The sequence below is a fragment of the Mobula hypostoma genome, chromosome 1 (genome assembly GCF_963921235.1).
Source record: "Mobula hypostoma chromosome 1, sMobHyp1.1, whole genome shotgun sequence".
In the NCBI taxonomy this organism is placed as follows: domain Eukaryota; kingdom Metazoa; phylum Chordata; class Chondrichthyes; order Myliobatiformes; family Myliobatidae; genus Mobula; species Mobula hypostoma.
This window is the reverse complement of record NC_086097.1, coordinates 4,025,047-4,050,609: the sequence shown is the minus strand read 5'-3', so window position 1 is coordinate 4,050,609 and position 25,563 is coordinate 4,025,047. Positions and strand designations below refer to the sequence as shown.

Genomic DNA, 25,563 nt, shown 5'->3' with positions numbered 1-25,563 from the left:
CCAGAGCACCGCTGTAATATTTTCTCTGACAATCCATGTATCAATCCATGCTTTAAGCTCATCCACCTTTCTTATATTGCTCCTAGCATTAAAATAAATGCACTTAAGAAATTTTCCACCTCTTACTCTCTGTTTATCACTAACGGTGCAAACAACTTTACCATTTTCTTTTTCTTCCTTCTCCCGCACATCTGTTCCTACACTCTGGTTCCCCCCCGCCCCCCGTATCTAGTTTAAATCCACTGGAGCCTCTCTAGAAAACCTACCTGCAAGAATATTTGTCCCCCTCCAGTTCAGATGTAAACCGTCCTGCCAGAACAGGTCCCACCTTCCCTGGAAAACTGCCCAGTTATCTATAAATCTGTAGCCCTCCCTCCTGCACCATGTCTTCAGCCACGTGTTGACCTACGCTATTTTACTATTTCTAAACCCCTCTGCACGTGGCACTGGTAGCATTCCTGAGATTGCTATCCTGGAGGTCCTGGCCTTTAACTTGGCACCTAACTCCCTAGACTCACCTTTCAGGACCTCTTCACTCTTCCTACCTACGTCATTGGTCCCTGCATGGACCACGACATCCCCCTGCTCACCCTCCCTCTTGAGAATACTGAGAACTCGATCTGAGATATCGCGGACCTTGGTACCAGGGAGGCAACAGACCACGCAGGATTCTCGATCTCTTCCACAGTACCTCTTATCTTTCCCCCTAACTACTGAATCCCCTATCACTACTGCTCTCCTCTTTTCCCTCCTTCCCTTCTGAGCTGAGGGTCTCATCTCGGTGCCAGAGACACAACCACTGCAACTTGTCCCTGGTAGGTCGTCTCCATCCACAGTATCCAAAATGATATACTTATTATCATGTTCCTATCCAAAATCCTCTTAAATGTTGAAATCAAACCCGCATCCACCATTTCCACTGGCAGCTCATTCCATACTCTCACCACCCTCTGAGTGAAGAAGTTCCCCCTCATGCTCCCCTTAAACATTTCACCTTTCACCCTCGACCCATGACTTCTAGTTATAATCTCATCCATCCTTAGTGGAAAAAGCTTGCTTGCATTTACTCTCTCAATCCCCTCATAATTTTGTACACATCTATCTAATCTCCCCATATTCTTCTATACTCTAGGGAATAAAGTTTCACACATCAAAGTTGCTGGTGAACGCAGCAGGCCAGGCAGCATCTCTAGGAAGAGGTACAGTCGACGTTTCAGGCCGAGACCCTTCGTCAGGCCTAACTGAAGGAAGAGTTAGTAAGAGATTTGAAAGTGGGAGGGGGAGGGGGAGATCCAAAATGATAGGAGAAGACAGGAGGGGGAGGGATGGAGCCAAGAGCTGGACAGGTGATTGGCAAAAGGGATATGAGAGGATCATGGGACAGGAGGTCTGGGGAGAAAGACAAGGCGGGGGGGAACCCAGAGGATGGGCAAGGGGTATAGTCAGAGGGACAGAGGGAGAAAAAGGAGAGTGACAGAAAGAATGTGCGTATAAAAATAAATAACGGATGGGGTATGAGGGGGAGGTGGGGCATTAGCGGAAGTTAGAGAAGTCGATGTTCATGCCATCAGGTTGGAGGCTACCCAGACGGAATATAAGGTGTTGTTCCTTCAACCTGAGTGTGGCTTCATCTTTACTGTAGAGGAGGCCGTGGATAGACATGTCAGAATGGGAACGGGATATGGAATTAAAATGTGTGGCCACTGGGAGATCCTGCTTTCTCTGGTGGACAGAGCATAGGTGTTCAGCAAAGCGGTCTCCCAGTCTGCGTCGGGTCTTGCCAATATATAGAAGGCCACATCAGGAGCACCGGACGCAGTATATCACCCCAGTCGACTCACAGGTGAAGTGTCGCCTCACCTGGAAGGACTGTCTGGGGCCCTGAATGGTGTTAAGGGAGGAAGTGTAAGGGCATGCGTAGCACTTGTTCTGCTTACAAGGATAAGTGCCAAGAGGGAGATCAGTGGGGAGGGATGGGGGGGACGAATGGAGAAGGGAGTCACGTAGGGAGCAATCCCTGCGGAAAGCAGGGGAGGGGGGAGGGAAAGATGTGCTTAGTGGTGGGATCACCTACCACCCCACCAGCCTCCGGGTCCAACATATTATTCTCCGTAACTTCCGCCACCTCCAACGGGATCCCAAAGGGCCAGATCTATGTTCCAAAAATTGTTTTAAGAAATCAGGACATACATCTCCTGGATAAGATGAATTTGGTAAGAGCACAATATAAAATTGGGGAAATGTTGGGAGAGATCAGAGTTCAGAGCTTTTGGATGAAGTAAAATGGTAGAATAATGAAATACAAAGCACAGGTAGAATTTAAAAACAAGACACACTCTCATTCCAGCAGCATCTTTTAAACAATATAGAAATACCATCTGCATCTTATATTTGCACAGCATTTTATTATCAATTGCATTAAAATATTAATAAGGTATGAACCAAATGAATATCATAAGTCAAATGCTGCTACAATTTTCTTGAAAAGCAACTGAAGAGAATTTGAAAATCACTATCATACTGTGGACAATTTACAACAAGAAAAAGTTCAAGAATATCTGGAGAGAACAGAAGAATGGAATTACTCCTTTAAAGTACTTTAGAACTTAGAAGGTTCAATGGCGCCTAACAGCAACTCCTCTGCTTGTGTCTTCGGAAACAGCTGTATTTCCACCTTTAGTATCTATATTTTTCCCTTTCAGGGTTCTTTTGAAGACCCTGACCTGGAGTTACACGCTGACTATAGGAACCGAGATTTTGTGGCTCTGGAGACGGGGGGATTGGAGGTCAGTGTCCGGGCAGGAGATCAGTGTGTCTAGGGAGATTTAAGATCTAAGGCTGTATGCCCAGAGACCTGAGATCTTTGGGCACAGAGCTCAGAAAAAGTGATGCAACAGACCTTTAACATCGTAAACCAGCGAGTTGTTTGTATTATGTCTCCTCTCTCGCTGTGAAACGGAGCTACCTCTTTCTCCCTTATTAAGGAGAGAGAGAGCCTGTGGTATGTCAAATGCCGGGTGAACAAGTGGTCTTTGGAGTTCTGCAAGTCTGTGTCTATGCTGTTGGCTTGCTCACGCTTAGGTGCTCAGTGGTGGGTGCCGACGCTTTTTTTGCTTTTCGGGGGAGGGAGGATCGTTGTTTGTTGCCGCTTTCGCGTGGGAGGGAGGAGAGCTGGGGGTAATTTGAGGTTCTAACATTTAACTGTCATTGGGGACACTGTTTTTCGTGGGTGGCTGCAAAGAAAAAGCATTTCAAGATGTATATTGTATACATTTCTCTGACATTAAATGTACCTTTAAAACCTTTGAAAGTACTTGCACAAAATGGATACCCATGAAACTTCATATAAGGTTGCCTACGAGGTCAACAACGCACTAACCAACAAGCCACCAAATGGGTTGTCCTTCCATACATATGAAATATCTTGGAAATGACAGCCCATTTGCTCCAAGAACGTAGAATTTTGGTCACATGTAAACCAAAAGCAACATTAGGGAGAGTATTCTGCAGAGCTAAAGAACAAAACAAGCTATTGGACAAGACCAATGTAGTCTACCAAATCCAGTGCAGGGATGGCAGCAATTATTATGTCAGCCAAACTGGGAGCAAACAATCCACAAGGATCAACGAACATCAGCTGGCTGTGCAGCAGCATGACCAACTCTCCCTGGTTTCTACCCACGGAGATCGAGAGGGGCACAAATTCAACTGGGCATTAGTGAAAGTCATGGTGCAAGCAAACACACGGCATTCAAGAGAATTCCTAGAAGCGTGGTTGTCTGCAAACAATTCTGTAAACAATCACGTAGACTTCGGTCCGATTTATGAGCCAATACGGGCAAAGTTGCAGACCACAGAGCACGGTTCACCACGCAACCGATCAGCGACCAGAATTCCTCCCCACATCACATATGAGTTTCCGAAACAATGACCAGTCTGGTGATTGATAAGTATATAAAGGCTAAGCATTTGGAGGACACACCATAATTACAGGGCACTGATGATGTCTCCTTATATGGTGATGAACCGTTTGCAAGTAAATTGATAAGATCAGAGAACAACTCAGCTCAACCAACAACCACCCAAACTACACATTCTCTGAATTGTTTTCAATTAGTCCTTTATTCAGAAAAGAAAAAGAAAGGAGAGATCTTTGGGGGATTTCAGAAGTAGATAATAGTGAATGGTAGAGATGAGATATGAATCTCTTAGTGGAAAACTGCAAGAGTCTAATGATTTTTTCCAAAATCATTGACAACCATTAAAATGAGGAAACCCATAAACATGGATGTTTAGGGAAGTATCAATATTTACTGAGGTACATTAATTGAATGTTGTACTCTTCAATTATATATTAATTCTATTCATATCAATAACTTCCCTATTAGATCGTCATTGTCAATCAAGACGTTACAGTACATCCATCTTGGGTTGATGGTGACCACAACAGTTAGATTAATTTTGCCAATATTTTCAGCCTACTCACAAATATTGTAACATATATGGTATATACAATGTAACACATACAAAATGCTGGAGGAACTCAGCAGGTCAGGGAGCATCTATTGAAAAAACAGTCAATGTTTGGGCTGAGATCCTTCATCAGGACTGGAAAGGAAGGGGCGGTATAATAAGAAGGTACAGGGAGGGGACAGGATACAAGCTAGCAGGTGATAGGTGAAACCACGTAGGTGGGGGAGGAGGGATGAAGTGAGAAACGGGGAGCTGATAATGTAAAAGGTAAAGGACTAGAGAAGAAGGAACCTTGGATAGTAGTAACAGGATTGGTCTGAGTCAGCATGGATTTATGAAGGGGAAATCGTGCTTGACTAATCTTCTGGAATTTTTTGAGGATGTAACTATGAAAATGGACAAGGGAGAGCCAGTGGATGTAGTGTACCTGGACTTTCAGAAAGCCATATCTGGATAGTAGTAACAGGATTGGTCTGAGTCAGCATGGAGTTATGAAGGGGAAATCGTGCTTGACTAACCTTCTGGAATTTTTTGAGGATGTAACTATGAAAATGGACAAGGGAGAGTCAGTGGATGTAGTGTACCTGGACTTTCAGAAAGCCTTTGATAAAGTCCCACGTAGGAGATTAGTAGGCAAAATTAGGGCACATGGTATTGGGGGCAGAGTACTGACATGAATTGAAAATTGGCTGGCTGACAGAAAACAAAGAGCAGCAATTAACGGGTCCCTTTCAGAATGGCAGGCGGTGACCAGTGGGGTATCACAGGGTTCAGTGCTGGGACCGCAGCTGTTTACAATATACATTAATGATTTAGATGGAGGGATTAAAAGTAACATTAGCAAATTTGCAGATGACACAAAGCTGGGTGGCAGTGTGAAATGTGAGGAGGATGTAATGAGAATGCAGGGTGACTTGGACAGGCTGGGTGAGTGGGTGGGTGCATGGCAGATGCAGTTTAATGTGGATAAATGTGAGGTTATCCACTTTGGTGGCAAGAACAGGAAGGCAGATTATTATCTAAATGGAGTCAAGTTAGGAAAAGGGGAAGTACAATGAGATCTAGGTGTTCTTGTACATCAGTCACTGAAAGCAAGCATGTAGGTACAGCAGGCAGTGAAGAAAGCTAATGGCATGCTGGCCTTCATAACAAGGGGAATTGAGTACAAGAGCAAAGAGGTCCTTCTGCAGCTGTACAGGGCCCTGGTGAGACCACACCTGGAGTACTGTGTGCAGTTTTGCTCTCCAAATTTGAGGAAGGACATTCTTGCTATTGAGGGAGTGCAGCGTAGGTTAACAAGGTTAATTCCCGGGATGGTGGGACTGTCATATGTTGAAAGATTGGAGCGACTGGGCTTGCATACACTGGAATTTAGAAGGATGAGAGGGGATCTGATTGAAACATAAAAGATTATTAAGGGATTGGACACGCTGGAGGCGGGAAGCATGTTCCCGCTGGTGGGTGAGTCCAGAACCAGAGGCCACAGTTTAAGAATAAGGGATAGGCCATTTAGAACAGAGTTGAGGAAAAACTTTTTCACCCAGAGAGTGGTGGATATGTGGAATGCTCTGCCCCAGAAGGCAGTGGAGGCCAAGTCTCTGGATGCTTTCAAGAAAGAGATGGACAGAGCTCTTAATGATAGCAGAATTAAAGGTTATGGGGATAAGGCAGGAACTGGATACTGATTGTGGATGATCAGCCATGATCACAGTGAATGGAGGTGCTGGCTCGAAGGGCTGAATGGCCTACTCCTGTACCTATTGTCTATTGTCTTATTTAGAATGTAGAAGATTGAGAGAAGATTTGATAGAGGAATACAAAAATTATGAGGGGTAGCGATAGAGTAAAAGCAAGCAGCCTCTTTCCACTGAGTTTGGGTGGGACTAAGACATGGCTTGAGGGTGAAAGGTGAAAAGTTGATGGGAATCTTTAGGGAAACTTCTTCACTCAGAGGGTTGTGAAAGTAGGGAATGAGCTGCCAGTATAAGTGGTGCACGCGAACTCAATTTCAACATTTAAGAGAAGTTTGAATAGGTACATGGATGGTGGGGATGTGGAGGGCTGTGGTCCCACTGCAGGTCGATGGGAGTAGAGAGTTTTAATGGTTTCAGCATGGACTAGATGGGCCAAAGAGCCTATTTCCGGGCTGTACTTCTCTATGACCCGAATATTGTCTTGAAATTGTAAATTGTTTTCTAGTTATTTAATAAAGTACACTTACTTTTCATTCAAATTACCAACTATTCCTATTTTAGTAGGAATGAGCCTAACATACGATATCAGGTTCTTATGCTTCTTTTACAATGTTGCAAAAGTGTACTAATAGTTTTTTTTATAACAAAAGGGCATTCTAATAGAAGCTATAGCTAATAGGAGATCCCCCACTCCCCCCCAACCTAGAGACTGTGCAGTCTTGATAAGAGGGAATATCATGAAAGAAATGCAAGTTGAAGCCGAGAACAGAATGTACAGTGACCTGCTGATTAACCAGCAGATGATTTACAGGTTTGTTAGGAAGTTAATAACACGTATACTTTCAAGGCCAATATTGCCAGAAAAACCTGTATTCAGAAATTCTAGACTCTAGTCTAGAGAAAAGAGTAAGATGACAACTACAGGTAAAGTGCAATAAAAGTACAGAACCAGATTAACTACACTTAAAATGTCCATTAAAAGATGATTGAACATTAATAGTTATAGAAGTTTATTTACACAATATTATATTGTGAGGCTAAGCACAGCTCCAAACCCGTATTTAAATTTTCTGACAACATCACTGTCGTAGGCCAAATCAAAGGTGGTGACGAATCAGAATATAGGAGGGAGATTGAAAATCTGGCTGAGTGGTGCCCCAACAACAATCTTTTACACAATGTCAGCAAGACCAAAGAGTTGACTTACTGACTTCTAGAGGAGGAAAGCAGAGGTCTATGAGCCAGTCCTCACTGGGGGATCGGAGCTGGACAGGGTCAGCAACTTTAAATTCCTCAGTGTTATCATTTCAGAAGATCTGTCCTGGATCCAGCACGGAAGTGCCATTATGAAGGAAAGCACAGTAGCACCTCTACTTCCTCAGAAGGCTGCGAAGATTTGGCATATCATCTAAAGTTTTGACAAACCTATAGAACACATTGGAGAGTATGCTAACTGGTAGTATCACAGCCTGGTACTCCCTTGAACAGAAAAGACCACAAAATGTTGTAGATACAGCACAGGCCATCATGAAGAGCTTTCTACAGGGGCACAATTGAGAGCATCCTGACTGGCTGCATCATTGCCTGGTATGGGAACTGTATCTCCCTCAATCGCAGGACTCTGCAGGGAGTGGTGCAGACAGCCCAGCGCATCTGTAGCTGTGAACTTACCACTATTCAGGACATTTACAAAGACAGGTGTGTAAAATGGGCCTGAAGGATATTTGGGGACCCGAGTCACCCCAACCACAAACTGTTCCAGCTGCTACCATCTGGGAAACGGTACCACAAAAGCCAGGACCAATAGGCTCTGGGACAACTTCTTCCACCAGGCCATCAGACTGATACACTTGTATTTCTATTTTATATTGACCGTCCTGTTGTACACACTATTTATTATAAATTACTATAATTGCACATTGCACATTTAGACAGAGACATAACATAAAGATTTTTACTCTTCATGAATACGAAGGACGTAAGTAATAAAGTCAACTCATTCATCCATTCATTCATGCATGGGTATAGCCTGCCCTGTCACTGAGCCCATCTACAAGGATGCTGTCTCAGGAAAGCAGCATCAATCATCAAGAATCCTCATCACCCAGAACATATTCTCTTCTCACCACACAGGAGCCTCAGGACTCACACCACCAGGTTATTTCCCCTCAACCATCAAGCTCTTCAACCAGAGAGGCTAATTTCACTCAACTTCACTTACTCCAATACCCCACTAGATTTAATAATAAAAAATAAATAAGCAATACATATTGAACATGAGACAAAGAGCCTTGAAAGTAAGTCATTATTATGCTTGTTTTTTTGTTTTGTATTTGCAAAGTTTGTTATCTTTTCCACTTTGGTCGCTTGTCTGTCTAATTGGGTGAGATTTTTCATTGATTCTGTTGGGTTTTTTTTGTATTTACTATGAATGCCCACTAGAAAATGAATCTTAGGGTGGTATATGGTGACATATCTGTACTTTGATATATGCAAAGTACTTATATTCCTAATACATATATGTAGGAACTTAATACAATTGCCTAAGCACTGAATTGGCTCAAGGCTGTGGACTCACCTTTGGGAATGCTGCAGTTCATGCTCTATATGTTACTTGTTTACTTTTTTATTGTCTGCATGATTTGTTCTTTTTTTATACATTGGGAGCTTATTGGTCTTTGTTGTGAGGGTTTCTTTGTTTCTTTGCTTTGTAGCTGCCTGGAAGAAGGTTGTATACAGGATACATAGGTTGATAATAAATTTACTTTGAACTTTGATATTCCAGAGGCATACTGTGTTGTAAATGGATCTGTAAATTCCAGTAAACAGAAATACCCGGGAAAGAAACTTGGAGTGCTTGAGAAGCTAGGTAATGATATCACAATAAACTTGAACAAGCACAGCTGTTTTAATAAACATTCATGTTGAAAATGAGCAACACTCTTTAAATTATTTTGCTTTACACCATATTTTTCAATTATTCAGAGGGAAGTAGGTGCTCCCCCTACTATGCTGGATAACTGAGTATCAACCATACATTCAAGACAACTAACAATACAAAGTAAATTGTGATGAAATTATACATACCATTAACTATTCAAAGTTTAAAGTCATTAATTATTGAAGTACATACATGTCACCATATACAAGCCTGAAATTTGCTTTTCACAATAAACTCAAAGAAACATAATAGCGTCAATGAAAAACAGCCCCCAATAGGACAGACAGTCAACCGATGTGCAAAAATCAACAAACTGCGCAAATAGAATAGAAAAAAAGAAATAATAATAATAAAGGAGGTGTCGCGAAATTAAGATGGCACTAAGCAGTGACTCCTTTGCTTGCATCTTCGAAAACAACTTTATTTCTGCCTTTGAAATCTCTTTCTTCCCTTTTCAGTGTGTCAGGGGTTCTTTTGAAGACCCTGACCTGGTGTTACACTCTGACTTTGGTCCTTTGTGAGAATGGGACCCACTCTCAGGGCCTCACGGCCAGTCGCTTTTTGATATCCCAAGGAGACAGCCAAGAAGACGAGCAGACTTTCAGGGTTCCAGGATTTCATGGCTCTGGGGATGTGCTGATTCTACGCCAGGGTCTCTAACTGAAGCATCACGGCAGAACCCAGAACATCGGGAGTAGTGGGTTGAGTGCCCGGACAGCTGCACCTTATTGGTGCCAAATTTCCTGGTGCTGAGCTTCGAAAAAGCAACGCAACAAACTTTTAACATCGTAAATCAACGAGTTGTTTTGTTATGTCTCCCCTCTCACCTCTTTTTCCCTTATTAGGGAGAGAGAGAGCCTGTGGTATGTCAAATTATGCGGTGAACATGTAGTTTTTGGGTACTACAAGTCTGTGTCTTTAATGCTGCATGCATGAGTGCTTGGTGGAGGGTGCTGATACTTTTGTGCTGGGGTGGGGGGGTCATTGCCTTGCTGCTGCTTGTGTGTGGGAGGGGGGAGTTGGGGGTCTTTGGGGTTCTAACGTAGTAACTGTCATTCATTCTTTGGGGCACTCCTCTGTTTTCATGGATGTCTGCAAAGAAAAAGCTTTTCAGGATGTATATTGTACACATTTCTGTGACATTAAATGCATCTATTGAAAACTAATGAAACCTATTGAAATAAATGGAAAACATGAGATGAAGAGTCCTTGAAAGTGAGTCTGTTGGTTGTGGGAACAGTTAGAGTTGGGATAGGTGGTCTTATTTTATTAACTTATTTGTGGCAATATTTTGTTTTAAAATGATGCTAGAAAGTTTGTGAAGCCTTCAGAATTTTCTCTGTTTCTGCATAAATATGACTTAAATATGATCTTCATATTTAAGTTCTAAAACTAGATAAAGAGAACCCAATTGAATAAATAGCACAAAAAAAATTATTCATTTATTTATTGAGAAAAATTATCCAATATTACATACATTTGTTGGAATAAGTATGCAAAACTTTGCTTTTAGTAACTGTTGTGACTTCCTTGTATAGCAATAATTTCAACCAAACATTTCCAGTAACTGTTGATCTCTCCTGCACATTGGCTTTGAGGAATTTTAGACCATTCCTTCATACAAAACTGCTTTAGTTCATCAATATTTCTGGGACACCTTTTATGAACAGCCCTCTTCAGGTCATGCCACAGCATCTCAATTGGGTTAAGGTCTGGACTCCGATTTGGCTATTCCAAAACACAAATTTTCTTCTTTTTATACCATTCTGTGGTTGATTTACGGCTGTGTTTTGGATCATTGTTTTGTTGCATCAACCAACTTCTATTAAGCTAGAGCTGACGGACCACTACCTTGACATTCTTCTGTAAAATGTCTTGACACAATTTTGAATTTATTGTTTTCAAAATAATTCCAAGCTGTCCAGGCCCTGAGGAGGCAAAGCAGCCCCAAACCATGATGCTCCTTCCACCAAGCTTCACAGAAATGTTTTTGTAGTCTTTTCCAACTTCATGCATCTCAAGAACCTTTCTTCTAAGTTCCTCTGAAAGTTGTGTTGATCAAGGCATGGTGCTCATAAAGAGATCTTTCTTGAGAGGCACAGGCTCTGATTTTGTCTTTTTTATAGGGCAGGGCACCTCTACAACCCACATCTCCAATCTCATCTCATTGATTGGAACACGTGACTCCAAATAGATTTTGTAGAAGGCATTACCCCAGAGGTTCACATACTTTTTTTGAAGCTTGACTGTGATTGTTTAAAAAGTGTACTCAGTAATAACGAGAAGTAGTACAATTGTTTGCATGTTATTAGCTTAGGCAGATTGCGTTTCTCTATTATTTTGACGTTGTGGCAGCCCGCACACGCGGGACTCGAACTGCCATCAGGAGCCGCGGGCAGACACGCGGTAGCGCGTCTGGAACTACCTGCTCGGGGCGGAGCTTCCGGGGACAGTCTGACATCATGTCCGCCCCGCGGGTCGCAGGAGCCCATGGGAGGGGAGATTTAAGCGTGCGATTTTGAATCAGTAAAGGCATTCTGAGTTCAGCTGTCTCTGCCTCCATGTGTTTCTTTAGTAGCACATTTGCGTGCAACTACATTGGTGACCCCGGCATCTGGAGTTGGCGACTCAGCGACCAGCCATGAGTTCGAGCAACTCGCACAGCGCGGTCTCTCTGAAGCTCCCAACTTTCTGGGCCACTCAGCCCCACGTTTGGTTCGAGCAGGCTGAGGCCCAGTTCAATATCAGAGACAGCCGACGCCACGCGGTACTACTACGTGGTCAGTACGCTCGACCAGGAGACGGCAGGCCGGATCATCGACTTCCTACGCCAGCCACCAACGGAGGACAGGTACACAAAGCTTAAGGTGCCCCTGATCCGTACCTTCGGACTCTCCCGCCGTGAACGGGCCGCGCAGCTCCTACACATGGACGGCCTGGGCGACCGCACGCCATCCGAGCTCATGAATGATATGCTGGCGCTCATGGATGGCCATAAGCCATGCCTTTTATTTGAACAGATGTTCCTTGAGCAAATGCCAGAGGACATTCGCCCCCCCCCCCCGCAAGTGAGGATTTCAGCGACCCACGTAGGGTCGCAGCTCAAGCAGACGTCCTTTGGCAGAGCAAACAACATGGAGCAGCCTCAATTGGCCTAGCCACGATCGCGCGCCCCAAACCCCAGGTCCCGCAACCGAAGCCATCGAGATCCTCGGGGGAAAAAGACGAAAGTTCGGAACAATGGTGTTCTATCACCAAAGATGGGGCTCAGGTGCGTGCTGCTGCCGTCCACCATGTGCTTTTCCGGGAAACGCCAGGGCCAGCCATCACTAATGGGTACGACAGCTGGCCACCGAGACAGCCTCCCGTACCTCTGGGACCGACACTCTGGGCAGCGCTTCCTGGTAGACAGCGGGGCCGAAGTCAGCGTACTCACCCCCTCAAACATGGACACTCATAACGCGGTCTCAGGCCCCGAACTCACCGCTGCAAATGGCACCAGTATTCGGACATACGGTTCCCGAACTATCTCACTGCATTTCAGGTCCAGCTGTTTCACTTGGACTTTCACGTTGGCAGTGGTGTCACAGCCACTACTAGGGGCAGATTTCCTACGAGCCAACTGCCTCCTGGTCGACCTAAAAGGCTGGCGTTTGGTCCACGCTGAGACATTCCAGACTTTCCAGCTTGGAGAAGCCAAGCCACCAGCCCTCCAACTGGATTCCGTGACTCTCTCGGGTAACGAATTCGCCAGGGTGTTGGCGGAATTCCCCTCCATAGCCACCCTGCAGTTCTCCATGGCCGACCCCTACTCGCCCCCTCGAACATGGACACTCGTAACGCAGTCCCAGGCCCCGAACTCACCGCTGCAAATGGCATCAGTATTCCGACGTACCCCGCAGTTCTCCATGGCCGACCCCAAAAACGGCGCGCAGCACCACATCCCCACGCAAGGACCGCCGCTGCACGCCTGAGCTCGCAGCCTCCCACCTGACAAGCTCTACCTCGCCAAGCAGGAGTTCAGTAGGATGGGAGGGATGGAAATCGGATGCTGCTCAGACAGCCCGTGGGCATCCCCGCTGCACATGGTGCCCAACTCCGCAGGAGGATGGAGGCCCTGCGGAGACTACAGAAGGCTCAACGACGCCACAACCATCGACAGATATCCAGTACCCCACATCCAGAACTTCACGGCGAACCTGCTCAGAGCGACCATCTTCTCGAAAATCGACCTGGTCAGGGGATACCATCAGATCCCAGTGCACCCCAACGACATGCCCAAGACAGCCCTCATCACCCCGTTCGGCTTGTTCGAATTCCTGAGGATGCCTTTTGGTCTCAAGAATGCAGCCCAAACTTTCCAAAGGCACATGGACTCGGTGGGAAGTGGCCTGGATTTTGTTTTCATTTACTTGGACGATATCCTGGTGGCCAGCAGTTCACACCAAGAGCACGTGGCACATTTGCGCCAGCTCTGCCAACGCCTGAGCGACCATGGAATGGCAATCAATCCGGTGAAGTGCCAGTTCGGGCTGACATAGATCGACTTCTTGGGCCACAGAGTCAACTGACATGGCGCAGTTCCCCTACCGGACAAAGTCTAGGCCATTCGCCAGTTCCCCAAGCCCAGCACAGTCAAGGGCCTGCAGGAGTTCATAAGGATTGTCAATTTTTATCATCGGTTCGTGCCGACGGCGGCACGCATCATGAGACCCTTGTTCAGCCTGAAGTGGCATGCAGTCCACAGAGGCGTTCGAGCAGGCCAAGGAAGCGCTGGCAAAGGCGGCCCTCCTAGTGCACTCGAGAGTCGATGTACCCACGGCACTCACAGTCGACGCTTCCAACATGGCAGTCAGCAATCCTGGAGCAGCTCGTCGAAGACCAGTGGCGACCACTCGCTTTCTTCAGCCTGCACCTACGGCCACCAGAGGTGAAGTACAGCACTTTCGACAGAGAGTTGCTAGCGCTCTACCTGGCTGTCCGGCATTTCCGGTACTTCCTCGAGGAAAGGGAGTTCACTGTGTATACGGACCACAAGCCCCTCACCTTCGCACTGGGCAAGGCATCAGACCCATGGTCGGCTCGGCAGCAGAGGCACCTGTCCTTTATATCAGAATTCACCACGGACGTCCGCCACATCGCAGAGAAGAACAATGTCATCACCAACACACTGTCTCACCCCTGCCTCCATTCAGTAGGCATATCATCCTCAGGAATACACTACGCAGCACTGGCAGAACCACAACGGTCGGACACCCGAGATCCCAGCTTACCGCACCACTGTTTCGGGGCTCCAGTTGGAGGACGTCTCCATCGGCCTGGCAGCGGATCGACTCCTGTGCGATGTGTCTACCGGCAAACCCCGACCCGTGGTACCAGCAGCATGGAGGCGCCAGGTGTTCCACACGCTGCACGACCTGGCTCACTCGTCCATCCGGGCGTCCATCAAGCTGGTAGCAGACAGATTCGTCTGGCACGGTTTGCACAAACAGGTCGGACACTGGGACAGGACCTGCGTACACTGCCAGACCGCCAAAGTCCAGCGGCACGTGAAGGCTCCCCTCCAGCAGTTCCAGCCGACGCACAGGAGGCTCCAACACATCCACGTGGACATCGTCGGCCCCCTGCCAGTCTCCCGGGGCGCCAGGTATATTTTTACCGTGGTAGACAGGTTCACCAGATGGCCGGAAGCCATACCACTCGCAGACACGTCCAGAGTCCTGCGCCAGGACGCTCATTGCGAACTGGATCGCCAGGTTCGGCCTCCCAACGGACATCACCTCCGACAGAGGGGCGCAGTTCACATCTGGTGTGAGGACAGCACTGGCGCAGCTCCTGGGCACCCAGCTACATCCCACCACAACGTACCATCCCCAGTCCAACGGTTTGGTACAGCGATTCCAGTGGGATCTCCAGTCCGCCCTGATGACGCGCCTCAGGGGCCCCAACTGGACAGATGAGCTTCCCTGGTCCTTCACCCTAAAGACCTCCGAGACTGTGAGTATGTTTTTATTCGCAGGGGCATGCACAGGTCGCCTCTACAGCAGCCGTACGAGGGACCCTTCAGGGCGATCCAGCACAACGGAACCACGTGTGTCGTGAAGGTGGGTGGCTGGGAAGAGACTTTTACAGTGGACCGCCTCAAACCGGCGCTCTTGGACATTGAGGAACCAGTGAGGGTACCCGCACCGTGCCGGCAAGGCTGGCCACCCAGGCAAGCCACACAGACTGGGGGCTCCACTCCCCCGATGGACATTTCTGGGAGGTGTGATAGATAGATAGACATACTTTATTGATCCCAAGGGAAATTGGGTTTCGTTACAGCTGCACCAACCAAGAATAGAGCATAAGTATAGCAATACAAAACCACAAACTATCAAACAACAATATGCAAACTATGTCAGATGGAAATAAGTCCAGGACCCGCCTATTGGCTCAGGGTGTCTGACCCTCCACAGGAGGAGCTGCAAAGTTCGATGGCCACAGGCAGGAACAACCTTCCATGACGCCCAGTGTTGCATCTCGGTGGAATATGGCCGGAGTCCAACAGCAAAAAGTTCAATATCCAGGCTACAAGCAAGTTCCTTGATCGTAATATGACCAGGATTGCACCATCTGTTGTTAACCAGAACAGCAAGCCCTCCTCCTTTACGCTTACCACTCTCAGTGCACTTCCGGTCAGCCCGAACGGTCTGGAAGCCCTCCGTGGGAACGTTTTGGTCGGGTATGTCCTCGTGGGTGTGGTGTGGCGGCCCGCACATGCGGGACTCGAACCGCCATCGGGAGCTGCGGGCACTCAGTAGCGCATTTGGAACTACCCCCTCGGGGCAAACCTTCCGGGGACAGTCTGACGTCACGTCCGCCCCACGGGTCGCAGGGGCCCATGGGAGGGGAGATTTAAGCATGTAATTTTGAATCAGTAAAGGTATTCTGAGTTCAGCTCTCTCTGCCTCCGTTGTTTCTTTAGTAGCGCATTTGCGCGTGGCTACAACGTACATAAAGATCAGACTTCATTTTATGAGTAACTGATGCAGAAAACCAGGTAATTGCAAAGGGTTCACAAAATTTTTCTTGCAACTATATGTGCTGTGTGTGATATATGTTTTGCAGGTGCACTGTGGTCAGGAGGAACATTGTTCCATTTAGTTGTATATACTGTCTGTACAGTCAGGTGACAATAAACTTGAACTTGTCTGATACGCAATTCAATATGACCAAGCCTCACCCTTTACCACCACACACTTTCCCGCACTCCCTGCAAATCCTTTGATTCCTTTAACATTCAAATATCTATCAATCAGTCTTTCAAATAGAGTTCCAGATTCAATACCCTAGGGTGAAGACATTTCTTCTCATCTCAGTCCTGAATCTCTGACCTCCTATTTTGAATCCATGATCCCTTACTCTGGACATCCCAGCAGTGGAAACAATATTTCCACACAATCTGTCAGACTGAGTAAGCACTTTGTACATTTCAATTAATTTAGAAGACGGAAAGGTGATTTGAAGTATAGACCCAATCTACACAATCGCTGCTCACAGGACAAACCCCTATTTCTTGGAATCAAACTGGTACACTTTCATTTTATTTCTTTTACTTCATTGCTTAAGTAAACCTACACATAATATTCTATGACCTATAGACTCAATTTGAAGTACTCTTTACAGCTCATGTTCTTAGTTTTTTGAACAATTTGTCTTTTGCACATTACTTGTATTTCAATCTTTATGTAAGTATAGATTGTTCATAAATTCTGGAATGCTTTCATTTTCCTGTAAATGCCTGAAAGTAAATGTATCTGAAGGTAGTATATGCTAACATATGCAGGTACATACCTTGGTAATAAATTTAATTTGAATGTTGAACTATTATAGTCCTCAGTTTGAGAGGACTAGAATATAAAAGCAAAGATGTAATGCCGAGGGTTTATAAGTCATTGGTTATCAAATATTGTGAGCAATTTAGGAAAGTGCTGGCATTGAAGAGGAGCAAGAGAAGGTTCACAAGAATGATTCTGGGAAAGAAAGGGTTACCATGAGAAGAGTTTGATGACTCTGTGCCTCTACTCACTGGAGTTCAGAAGAATGAGGAGGATCTTATTGAAACCTATCAAATATTGAAAGTCTTAGATAGAATGGATGTGGAGAGGATATCTCCTATTGTGGGAGAGTCTAGGACAAGAGGGCAGAGCCTCAGAACAGACGGATGCTCATTTAGAACAGAGATGAGGAAAAATTCTTTAGGCAAATGTTGGCGAATCTGTGGAATTCATTGCTATGTGTTTGGGTATATTTAAAGTGGTGGTTGATAGGTTCTTGATTAGTTAGGGTGTCAAAGGTTACGGCATGAAGGCAGGAGAATGGAGTTAAGGGGGATAATAAATCAGCTATGGTGCAATGGCAGAGCAGACTCGATGGGCCAAATGGCCTAATTCTGGTCCTGTGATCTACGGTCTTATTCCAGGTATTATTTCATCAAGACAATATGAATTCAATGTGATGCATTAAAATCATCCAGCAATAAAGGTCAATATTCAGTGCATGATGAACTTGCTCATATTCTTGGAGAGATGTCTAGTCTATACATTTTGTAACCAGTTGTTGGTCACCATTGAAACATATTGCCTTTTGTCTCCATTCTAAATTCTTGCAATTGCATCAGCAAATGAATGTCACAAATCCTGGGAAAGCAAAAAGCAAGAAGTGCAAATGTATCAGATGAACAAATAAGCGCAAGATTGGATTGTTTCATTGTCCAAACGAATGATACAAAAACAACATGACAACTTTTATGCCTGTCTTGCATTTTATTGCTTTGAGAAGTAAGAAACAATAAATATTTATAATATTGTTATCAGGCAAAGAAATAATCCTTACATAGAACAACAGTACGTTCATCCTGCCGTCAAGGACATAAATACAGAAAGGTACCAGCAAAAGGCTAGCAATACCCTACTTGTGGTCTGTTTGTCCACTCTCATCAGGGAGGAACCTATGTAGCATCCACATCAGGACCACCAGACTTAAAAACAGTTACTTTCCCTAAGCAATAAGGCTGATCAACACCTCCACCCATTAACCCACCCCTCCACACTCCCCCCCCCACTACCACTACTTTATCATTTCCTTTCAGAGTCACCTTATGTACAGACACTCGTGTGCCTAGTGTCACTTTATGGAATACAATCAATCTATGTATACAAGCTATCTTTTGTATTTACATATATAATCATTCTTCTTTTAATTACTGCATTTTTAAATCTTATAGTGTTATTTTCTGTTACATCAGACCTGGAGTAACAATTATTTCATTCTTTACACTTGTGTACTGGAATTGACATTCAACAAACTTGAAATTGAACAATAGTGTTCAACATAGTTCCAATATAGCCTTGTATTCTATTGAGTAGATATTTTCAAGAAACAGAATGGTAGTCTTCTCCATCTCAATCACAAGTAGCCAAGTCTAAAAACTACAAAATCTACATTTCATGACTAACATGGGTAAAAGGAAAATTTGAAACTTAAGTGATTAAATATTATAGAACCAATGAAACAGATGAATATTTCATATTACATAACAAGAAAATAACGTACATACCTGAAATAGTATTTTTAAAACTTTCCATTGAGTAATGATACAGAAATAAAAACAGATCAGCGGCAATCTAGGAGTGTCATGCATCTTCCAAGTATTCTTTTAACACTCCAATATCAGAGACCTTGAAACACTGATAGAAAGCTGACACAGCTGTGAGCAAACTAGTTATGTAAACTAAGTGCACCAAAAGGCAAAATGTTGTGTTTTTTGTGTTAATACATAGCTAGTGCACTGAGAATGTCTCGGCCCGAAACGTCGACGGTACCTCCTCCAATAGATGCTGCCTGGCCTGCTGCGTTCACCAGCAACTTTTATGTGTGTTGCATGAATCCAGAGGTTGTAGTATTTTCTTTGTGCAAGATATGGGAACTCTCAGAGACCTTAGTCTCCGTGGTAACTACATCTGTTAGTCCGTGAGCCAGTAGGGTTGGTCGGTACCATCTGAGGGGAATAATGCTCATAGTGATTTTTGGCAAGGTATACATCTCCAGTGTTAGAAAATATGTGATAGCATTGCACCAGTGGTAGCTTTATTACTTCAAATAAGTAATCAGTTTTCGTATATATTCCATATTAACATCAGTACAGCAGAAAATGTTACCCCACCCCCCAAAAGGTAAAACACCTCATTTGGAGAGATTTCTGTTTTATCAATGTCATGATATTTTCCATTTTGTTGTATCAAATCAAAACAATCTTAAGCTTTTGTCATAGCATGTAGAATTACTGTACAATAACAAATGTGGGGTTCCACACGGCCATAACCTAGGCCCCATTTGGTTGTAAAATGAATATACTTAATCAAAGACTGCTTTCCATACTTTGTTTTCCATACTTTCATAACCTATTAATAATCATAATAATTTTCCAAGTCTTCCACATCTTCGCCTGAACTTTCCACACTCTGAGGTGGATGCCTGGTTCTCACAGTCTGCCAGTCTACACATGTCAGTACACCTGAGGCCATTTGCAACACACATACATCTTGGGAGGGAACATTTTTTTGGACAGTTACAGGCCAGTAGATCCAGGACGGCATCGGGTGCTGGCTGGCCTTCCATCCAGTGCACCACCAACTGTTCAGCTTCCTCTTCTCTCTCCATCTTCCATCCTCTGCCAACAGGGCTTGGCGCTTGTGGGTCCTTCTCCAAACATCTTCTCCATATACCAGCCTGGCAGTTGGCTCGCTGTGCATGTTTTGTTAAGCAGTCTTTGCATGGTGGGAGTTGATGACTTTCGATTTCACCCTTTTTTGGCACAGAAAATTTGTCCATCAGTTCTGGGGAGAGGTCCCATTCCTGACCCAACTTCAAGAATGTGTCCTGAGTTTCCCTGTTGCTGGTCAGAAGTTTTAGGGCACTTGTCTTCCCTTTGCCTGCAAAAGCGCTTACAGTGTCACATCCTGTATATGCGTGCAACCCGATGAGAGCCCTCTATGCCAACAGTGGCAGCAACCTTCCTGATGTCTACAAGCCTTGTACGGGTTCTAGTGCCACACTTCTGGAACAATGGGGCCTCAATCTTGTCACAAAATGCTAAATTCATGATAAAGACATCTGTGTTTTCTGAGCAGATCACTACAGATTGGTATCCCTCTCGTGGCATGGGCAGCATGGAGAAGTAGGCGGCACAGTGTTGACACTGAAGAGCTGACACCTCCTCACTGCCTTGAGATGTGATTCTGTAACATTTGTCATTCACAGTTGCATACAGAATCTTCTCCTGTGGCTTTGCTCTGTACTCTGCCTTCCTCCATTCATGGACTATGAATCTAATGAGACTACTTTTGTTACTGACTTTGGTCAGGAAGCTCCTCCACTGCCTCACCATCTGTGTGCCTGTGATACCTTGCAACTCATGACCAGTCTCTTCACCCCGTAGAGATCTGTCACTATTCTTAATAGAGTTCTCCTTGTATGTGTCAAACACAACATCTATTCTGCTACCCACATCAAAGTTGCTGGTGAACGCAGCAGGCCAGGCAGCATCTCTAGGAAGAGGTACAGTCGACCTCTCTATTCTGCTACTCTGACTGCCTTCCCTCAGAGCCATACCCAGAACTGTTGTGGCAACATCTCTGAAAGTAATTTATATAAACATATAACAATTACAGCACAGAAACAGGCTCTCTAGGCCCTTCTAGTCCGTGCCAAATGCTTTCTCTCACCTAGTCCCACCAAACTGCACTTGAACTTGATCACCTTTCACTCATTGGACCAAGTTCATTCCATCAACCACTGTAGCAGAGTTTCCTGGGAGTTGCTCTTCTACTGCTACATTTTTCTGCAAGGTTGTGGCTAAAGTAGCTTCATTTGTCTTTCTCAGCAATCCTTCTGGTGTGGACAAGGCCCAGGGCAATGGTCCAAGGGGATGAGAAAGGATATCCTCCATATGTAGAGTGCGCCCTTGTGCCATCACTATGATGCGTCCAAACAAAGACCTGTCTGCTTTCAAGATGATCGCCCTCCCATATGACTTTACTTCTTGCTTCTTACACATATCACTGAATGTTTCAGCTTCTTGGTTTTCATTGGGTCATGGAATTTCTTTGCTGGTGGGTCTTCCTCTAGTCTCTCATCCTTGAAGGCTGCATAGCATTGCTCACCAATCTCATATGCCTTCATCAGGTTGGAGGCAATGTCCTTGGGGGCTGCCTTTGCCGTAGAGATGCTAATGAGGTCCTGCTTCTCTGCAAATGGGTTGACCATGTATGAGGCTAACCACTGCTGAAACTGCTTCCTCATCTTTCTGGATTTTTGGCCGCTGCAGCTCCATGTGACAAAGCTCTGATTTGTTGCCTTGCACCATCTCCCTTAACTGTCCCAGGAATGCACTGCGTGCTCAGCTGTTACGTAGTAAAGCTTGATAGCTCCAGCATTCAGGCTGAACCGTGATGTGCCTCCAGGAGTCTGTGTGTCTTTGTTCACTGTGGCTTCAATAGCCTGGTCCACAGGGATCTGCCCAAAGAGGTTGTTACTTGACAGCTGCACTGAGAATTGGCCTGTCTTGAAGGCCTCAGACAGAGAAGGATTCTTCTCTGGGAGGTTCATCATCTGAACAAAGTAAGGGGACAGGTACCTGGCATAATTCATCTTATCATAGGCAAAGCACCATAGGATCATGGTTCTTATAGCATGGCGGTTACCATGCAAGCCACCATCACTGCAATGCTATCACATATTCTCTAGCACTAGGGGTGTATACCTTGCCAAAAATCGCTATAAGAATTATTCCCCCCAGATGGTACCAGTGGCCCAAATTTGGGGTCTTGGCTCGCGGACTATGTGCGATGTGCATCGAGCTGCAGCTCCTTCGACACTGTGTTAAGGAACTGGAGCGCCGCTGGATGACCTGCGGCTTACTCAGGAAACTGAGGTGGTGATAGGTAGAAGCTACAGGGAGGTAGTCACCCCAAGTTGTAGGAGGCAGGTACCTGGGTGACCATCAGGAGCGGGAAAGGAAATAAGCAGAGTACCCCTGTGTCCATACCACTCAATAATAAGTATACCACTTTGGACAAGGTTGTTGGGGGGAACCTACAAGGGGGAAGCTGCAGCCGTCAAGTCTCTGGCACTGAGTCTGGCTCAGAGGGAAGAGGGGAGAATAGGAGTGAAGTAGTGATTGGGAATTCCATAGTTAGAGGAACAAAAAGCAGATTCTATGGACATGAAAGAGTCACCTTGATGGCATGTTGCCTCCCAGGTGCCAGGGTCAGAGATCTCTCAGATCAGGTCTACAGTATTCTAAAGGGGGAGGGTGAACAGTTGGACATATTGGTATCAACAATAGGTAGGAAATGGGAGGGGATCCTGGAGAGATAATATGGGGAGTTAAGTAGAAAGCTGAAAAGCAGGACATCCAGGTTGTAATCTCTGGATTTCTGCCTGTGCCACATACCAGTGAGAGTAAGAGTGGGATGATTTGCTAGATGAATGTGTGGCTGAAGAATTGGTGCAAGGGACAGGATTTCAAATTTCTGGATCTTTGGGATCTCTTCTGGGGAAGGTATGACCTGTATAAAAAGGATGGGTTACTCATGAACCTGAGGGGGACCAATATTCTTGCAAGCAGGTTTGCTAGAGCTGTTGGGGAGGGTTTAAACTAATCTGGCAGAGAGATGGGAGCTGGAGTGTTAGCTGAGGATGAAGCAGTTGGTATACAATTAGATGTGGTGTGTAGTGAGACTGTGAGGAAGAAAAGACAGATGATAGGGCAAAATTGCAGTCAGTGGAATGGATTAAAGTGTAACAGGGGACTAAATTTTTTTTAAAAAGTGATGAATACAGGAATGAAAGTGTTATATTTGAATGCACGCAGTGTAGGGAATAAGGTAGATGATCTTGCTTCACAGTTAGTGGTTGGCAGGTACGATGTGGGCATCTGTGAGTTCTAGCTGAAAGAAAATTATGGTTGGGAGTTTAGCATCTAAGGAAACACATTGTATCAAAAGGACAAGTAGGTAGGCAGAGAGAATAGCTTGGCTGTGTTGGTAAAAAAAAATGAAATCAAATCCTTAGAAAGAGGTGATGTATGATCAGAAAATATAAAATCCTTGTGGGTAGAGTGAAGAAACTGCAAAGGTAAAAAGACCCTAATGGACACTGAAAGGATATAAAGACCCTAATGGATATTGTAAGGGTAAAAAGATCCTAATGGACACTGGAAGGGTAAACAGACCCTAACAGACACTGCAAGGGTAAAAAGACCCTGCTGGACACTGCAAGGGTAAAAAGACTCTACTGGACACTGCAAGGGTAAAAAGACCCTAATGGACATTGCAAGGGTTGAAAGACGTTAAGAAAATTGGCTGATTTGCAAGAGGCTAAGAGTGGGAATAAAGGGGGCCTTTTCTGGTTGTCTGCTGGTGACAAGTTGTGTTCCACAGGGGTCAATTTTGGGACCCTTTGTTTCACATTATATTTCAGTGATTTGGATAATGAAATTGATGGCTTGTGGCCAAGTTTGTGGATGATATGAAGATAGGTGGAGGGGTAGTTAGTCTTGAGGGAGCAGGGTGTCTGCAAAAGGACTTAAACAGATTGGGAAAATGGGCAAAGAAATAGCAGATGGAATATAATGTATAATAATCATGCACTTTGACAAAAGGAATAAAGACATAGGCTATTTTCTAAATGAGGAGGAAATTTAAATATCAGCGGTGCAAAGGCACTTGGGAGTCCTCATGCACGTTATGTTTCCCTGAAGGTTAACTTGCAGATTGAGTCAGCGGTAAGGAAAGCAAATGCGATGTTAGAGAGGACTAGAATATGAAAGCAAGGATGTAATGCTGAGGCTTTACAAGGCATTGGTCAGACTACACTTGGGGGTGTTGTGAGCAGTTAAGGGCCCCTTATCTAAGATGTGTTCGCATTGGAGAGCGACCAGAGGACATTAATGAGAAGGATCCCAGGAATGAAAGGGTTAACATACAAGGAGTGTTTGATGACTTTGGGCCTATACTCACTGAAGCTGAGAAGGAAGGGGGATCCCTTTGAAACCTATCAAATAGATAAAGGCCTAGATAGAGTGGATGTGGAGAGGATTTTTCTTATAGCAAGGGGGTCTAGGACCACATGGCACAACCTCAGAATTGAGGGATGTCTATTTACAACAGAGATAAGGAACATTCCTTTAGCCAGGGAGTGGTGAATCTGTGGAATTCATTGCCACAGACAACTGTGCAGGCTGTCATTGAGTGTATTTAAAGCAGAGATCGATAGGTTCTTGATTAGACAGGGCATCAAAGGTTATGGAGAGAAGGCAGGTGAATGAAGTAAAGAGGGATAATAAACAAGCCATGTTGAAGCAAACTTGATGGACCGAATGGCCTAATTCTACTCATGTATTATGGCCAAAAATAGTCATCATCATCTTCATCATTATGTGTTGTGTCATATGACATGGGCGATCATGATTTATCATTGTTCTTGGCAATATTTTTTTAACAGAAGTGGTTTCCCATTGCCTTCTTCTGGGCAGTGTCTTTACAAGATGGGTGACCCCAGCCATTATCAATACTCTTTAGAGACTGATCGCATAACCAAGACTTATGAAATGCACCGGTTGCTCATACGACCATCCACCAGCTAGTCCCATGGCTTCACGTGACCCTGATCGGAGGGGCTAAGCAGGTGTTACAACTTGCCCAAGCTTGACCTCCGGGCTAGCAGAGGGAAGGAGTGCCTTACACCTTGTTTTGGAGATGAATCTCTACCCCTCAAAAAGTAGTACCAGATTTAAAAACACCACTGGCTGATGACTTTGCAAAATAAGTAAATGATCTTCCAACTTTTATAAATACAATATGACATTATTGGTTTTAATTACAATTACAGTTTCAGACATTTCACTTCCTGTTCAGTGTTAGGAAATTGGAATTTGTAACCTACCTCAGAAGATAGACAGCCCTTTCAATATCATTGAGCTTTTCATCAACTGTCAATCTTTCTATCTCCTCTGGAGTCTAAAAATATAAATAGATATTTAAGATGTTATTGATACGGAATAACTGGGTGGCAATAAGTAATTATTAAAAGGATTTGATATAAAATAAACTGTAATGGAAAAGCCTCTCCAAAGGAAGCTCTGCCAACCCAGAAAACCCACAGCCTTTGTCAAAGCTGGAGACCAATCACAGCCTCAGACCAGATCACCAGCAGGCTTGCTCACCACTGTATGACTGGCAACTGAAAGTCAATCCCAGCAAGCAATTAAAGTTCCCTGACTTCATCGCATCATCATCCCTGAGTCCTGACATGGTCATTTTCCCAGAAACCTCAAAGCAGATCGTCATGCATAGTGCCTTGGAAAGACTGGATCAAGGATGCGTTTGAGCATAAGAAAGCCAAGTACTA

At 44.9% G+C, this 25,563-nt stretch overlaps 1 protein-coding gene across 3 annotated transcripts in view; it reads right to left on the bottom strand.

Moving 5' to 3' along the window:
- The window catches only part of ppp4r4 (protein phosphatase 4, regulatory subunit 4), a 287,977-nt gene that overhangs the window by 259,673 nt on the left and 2,741 nt on the right, over nt 1-25,563 (bottom strand). For all 3 annotated transcript variants that reach the window (XM_063043403.1, XM_063043393.1, XM_063043412.1), the window contains exon 2: nt 25,099-25,172. In XM_063043403.1, the coding sequence (XP_062899473.1) occupies nt 25,099-25,172 (74 nt within the window). The remainder of the gene's footprint in view (nt 1-25,098; nt 25,173-25,563) is intronic.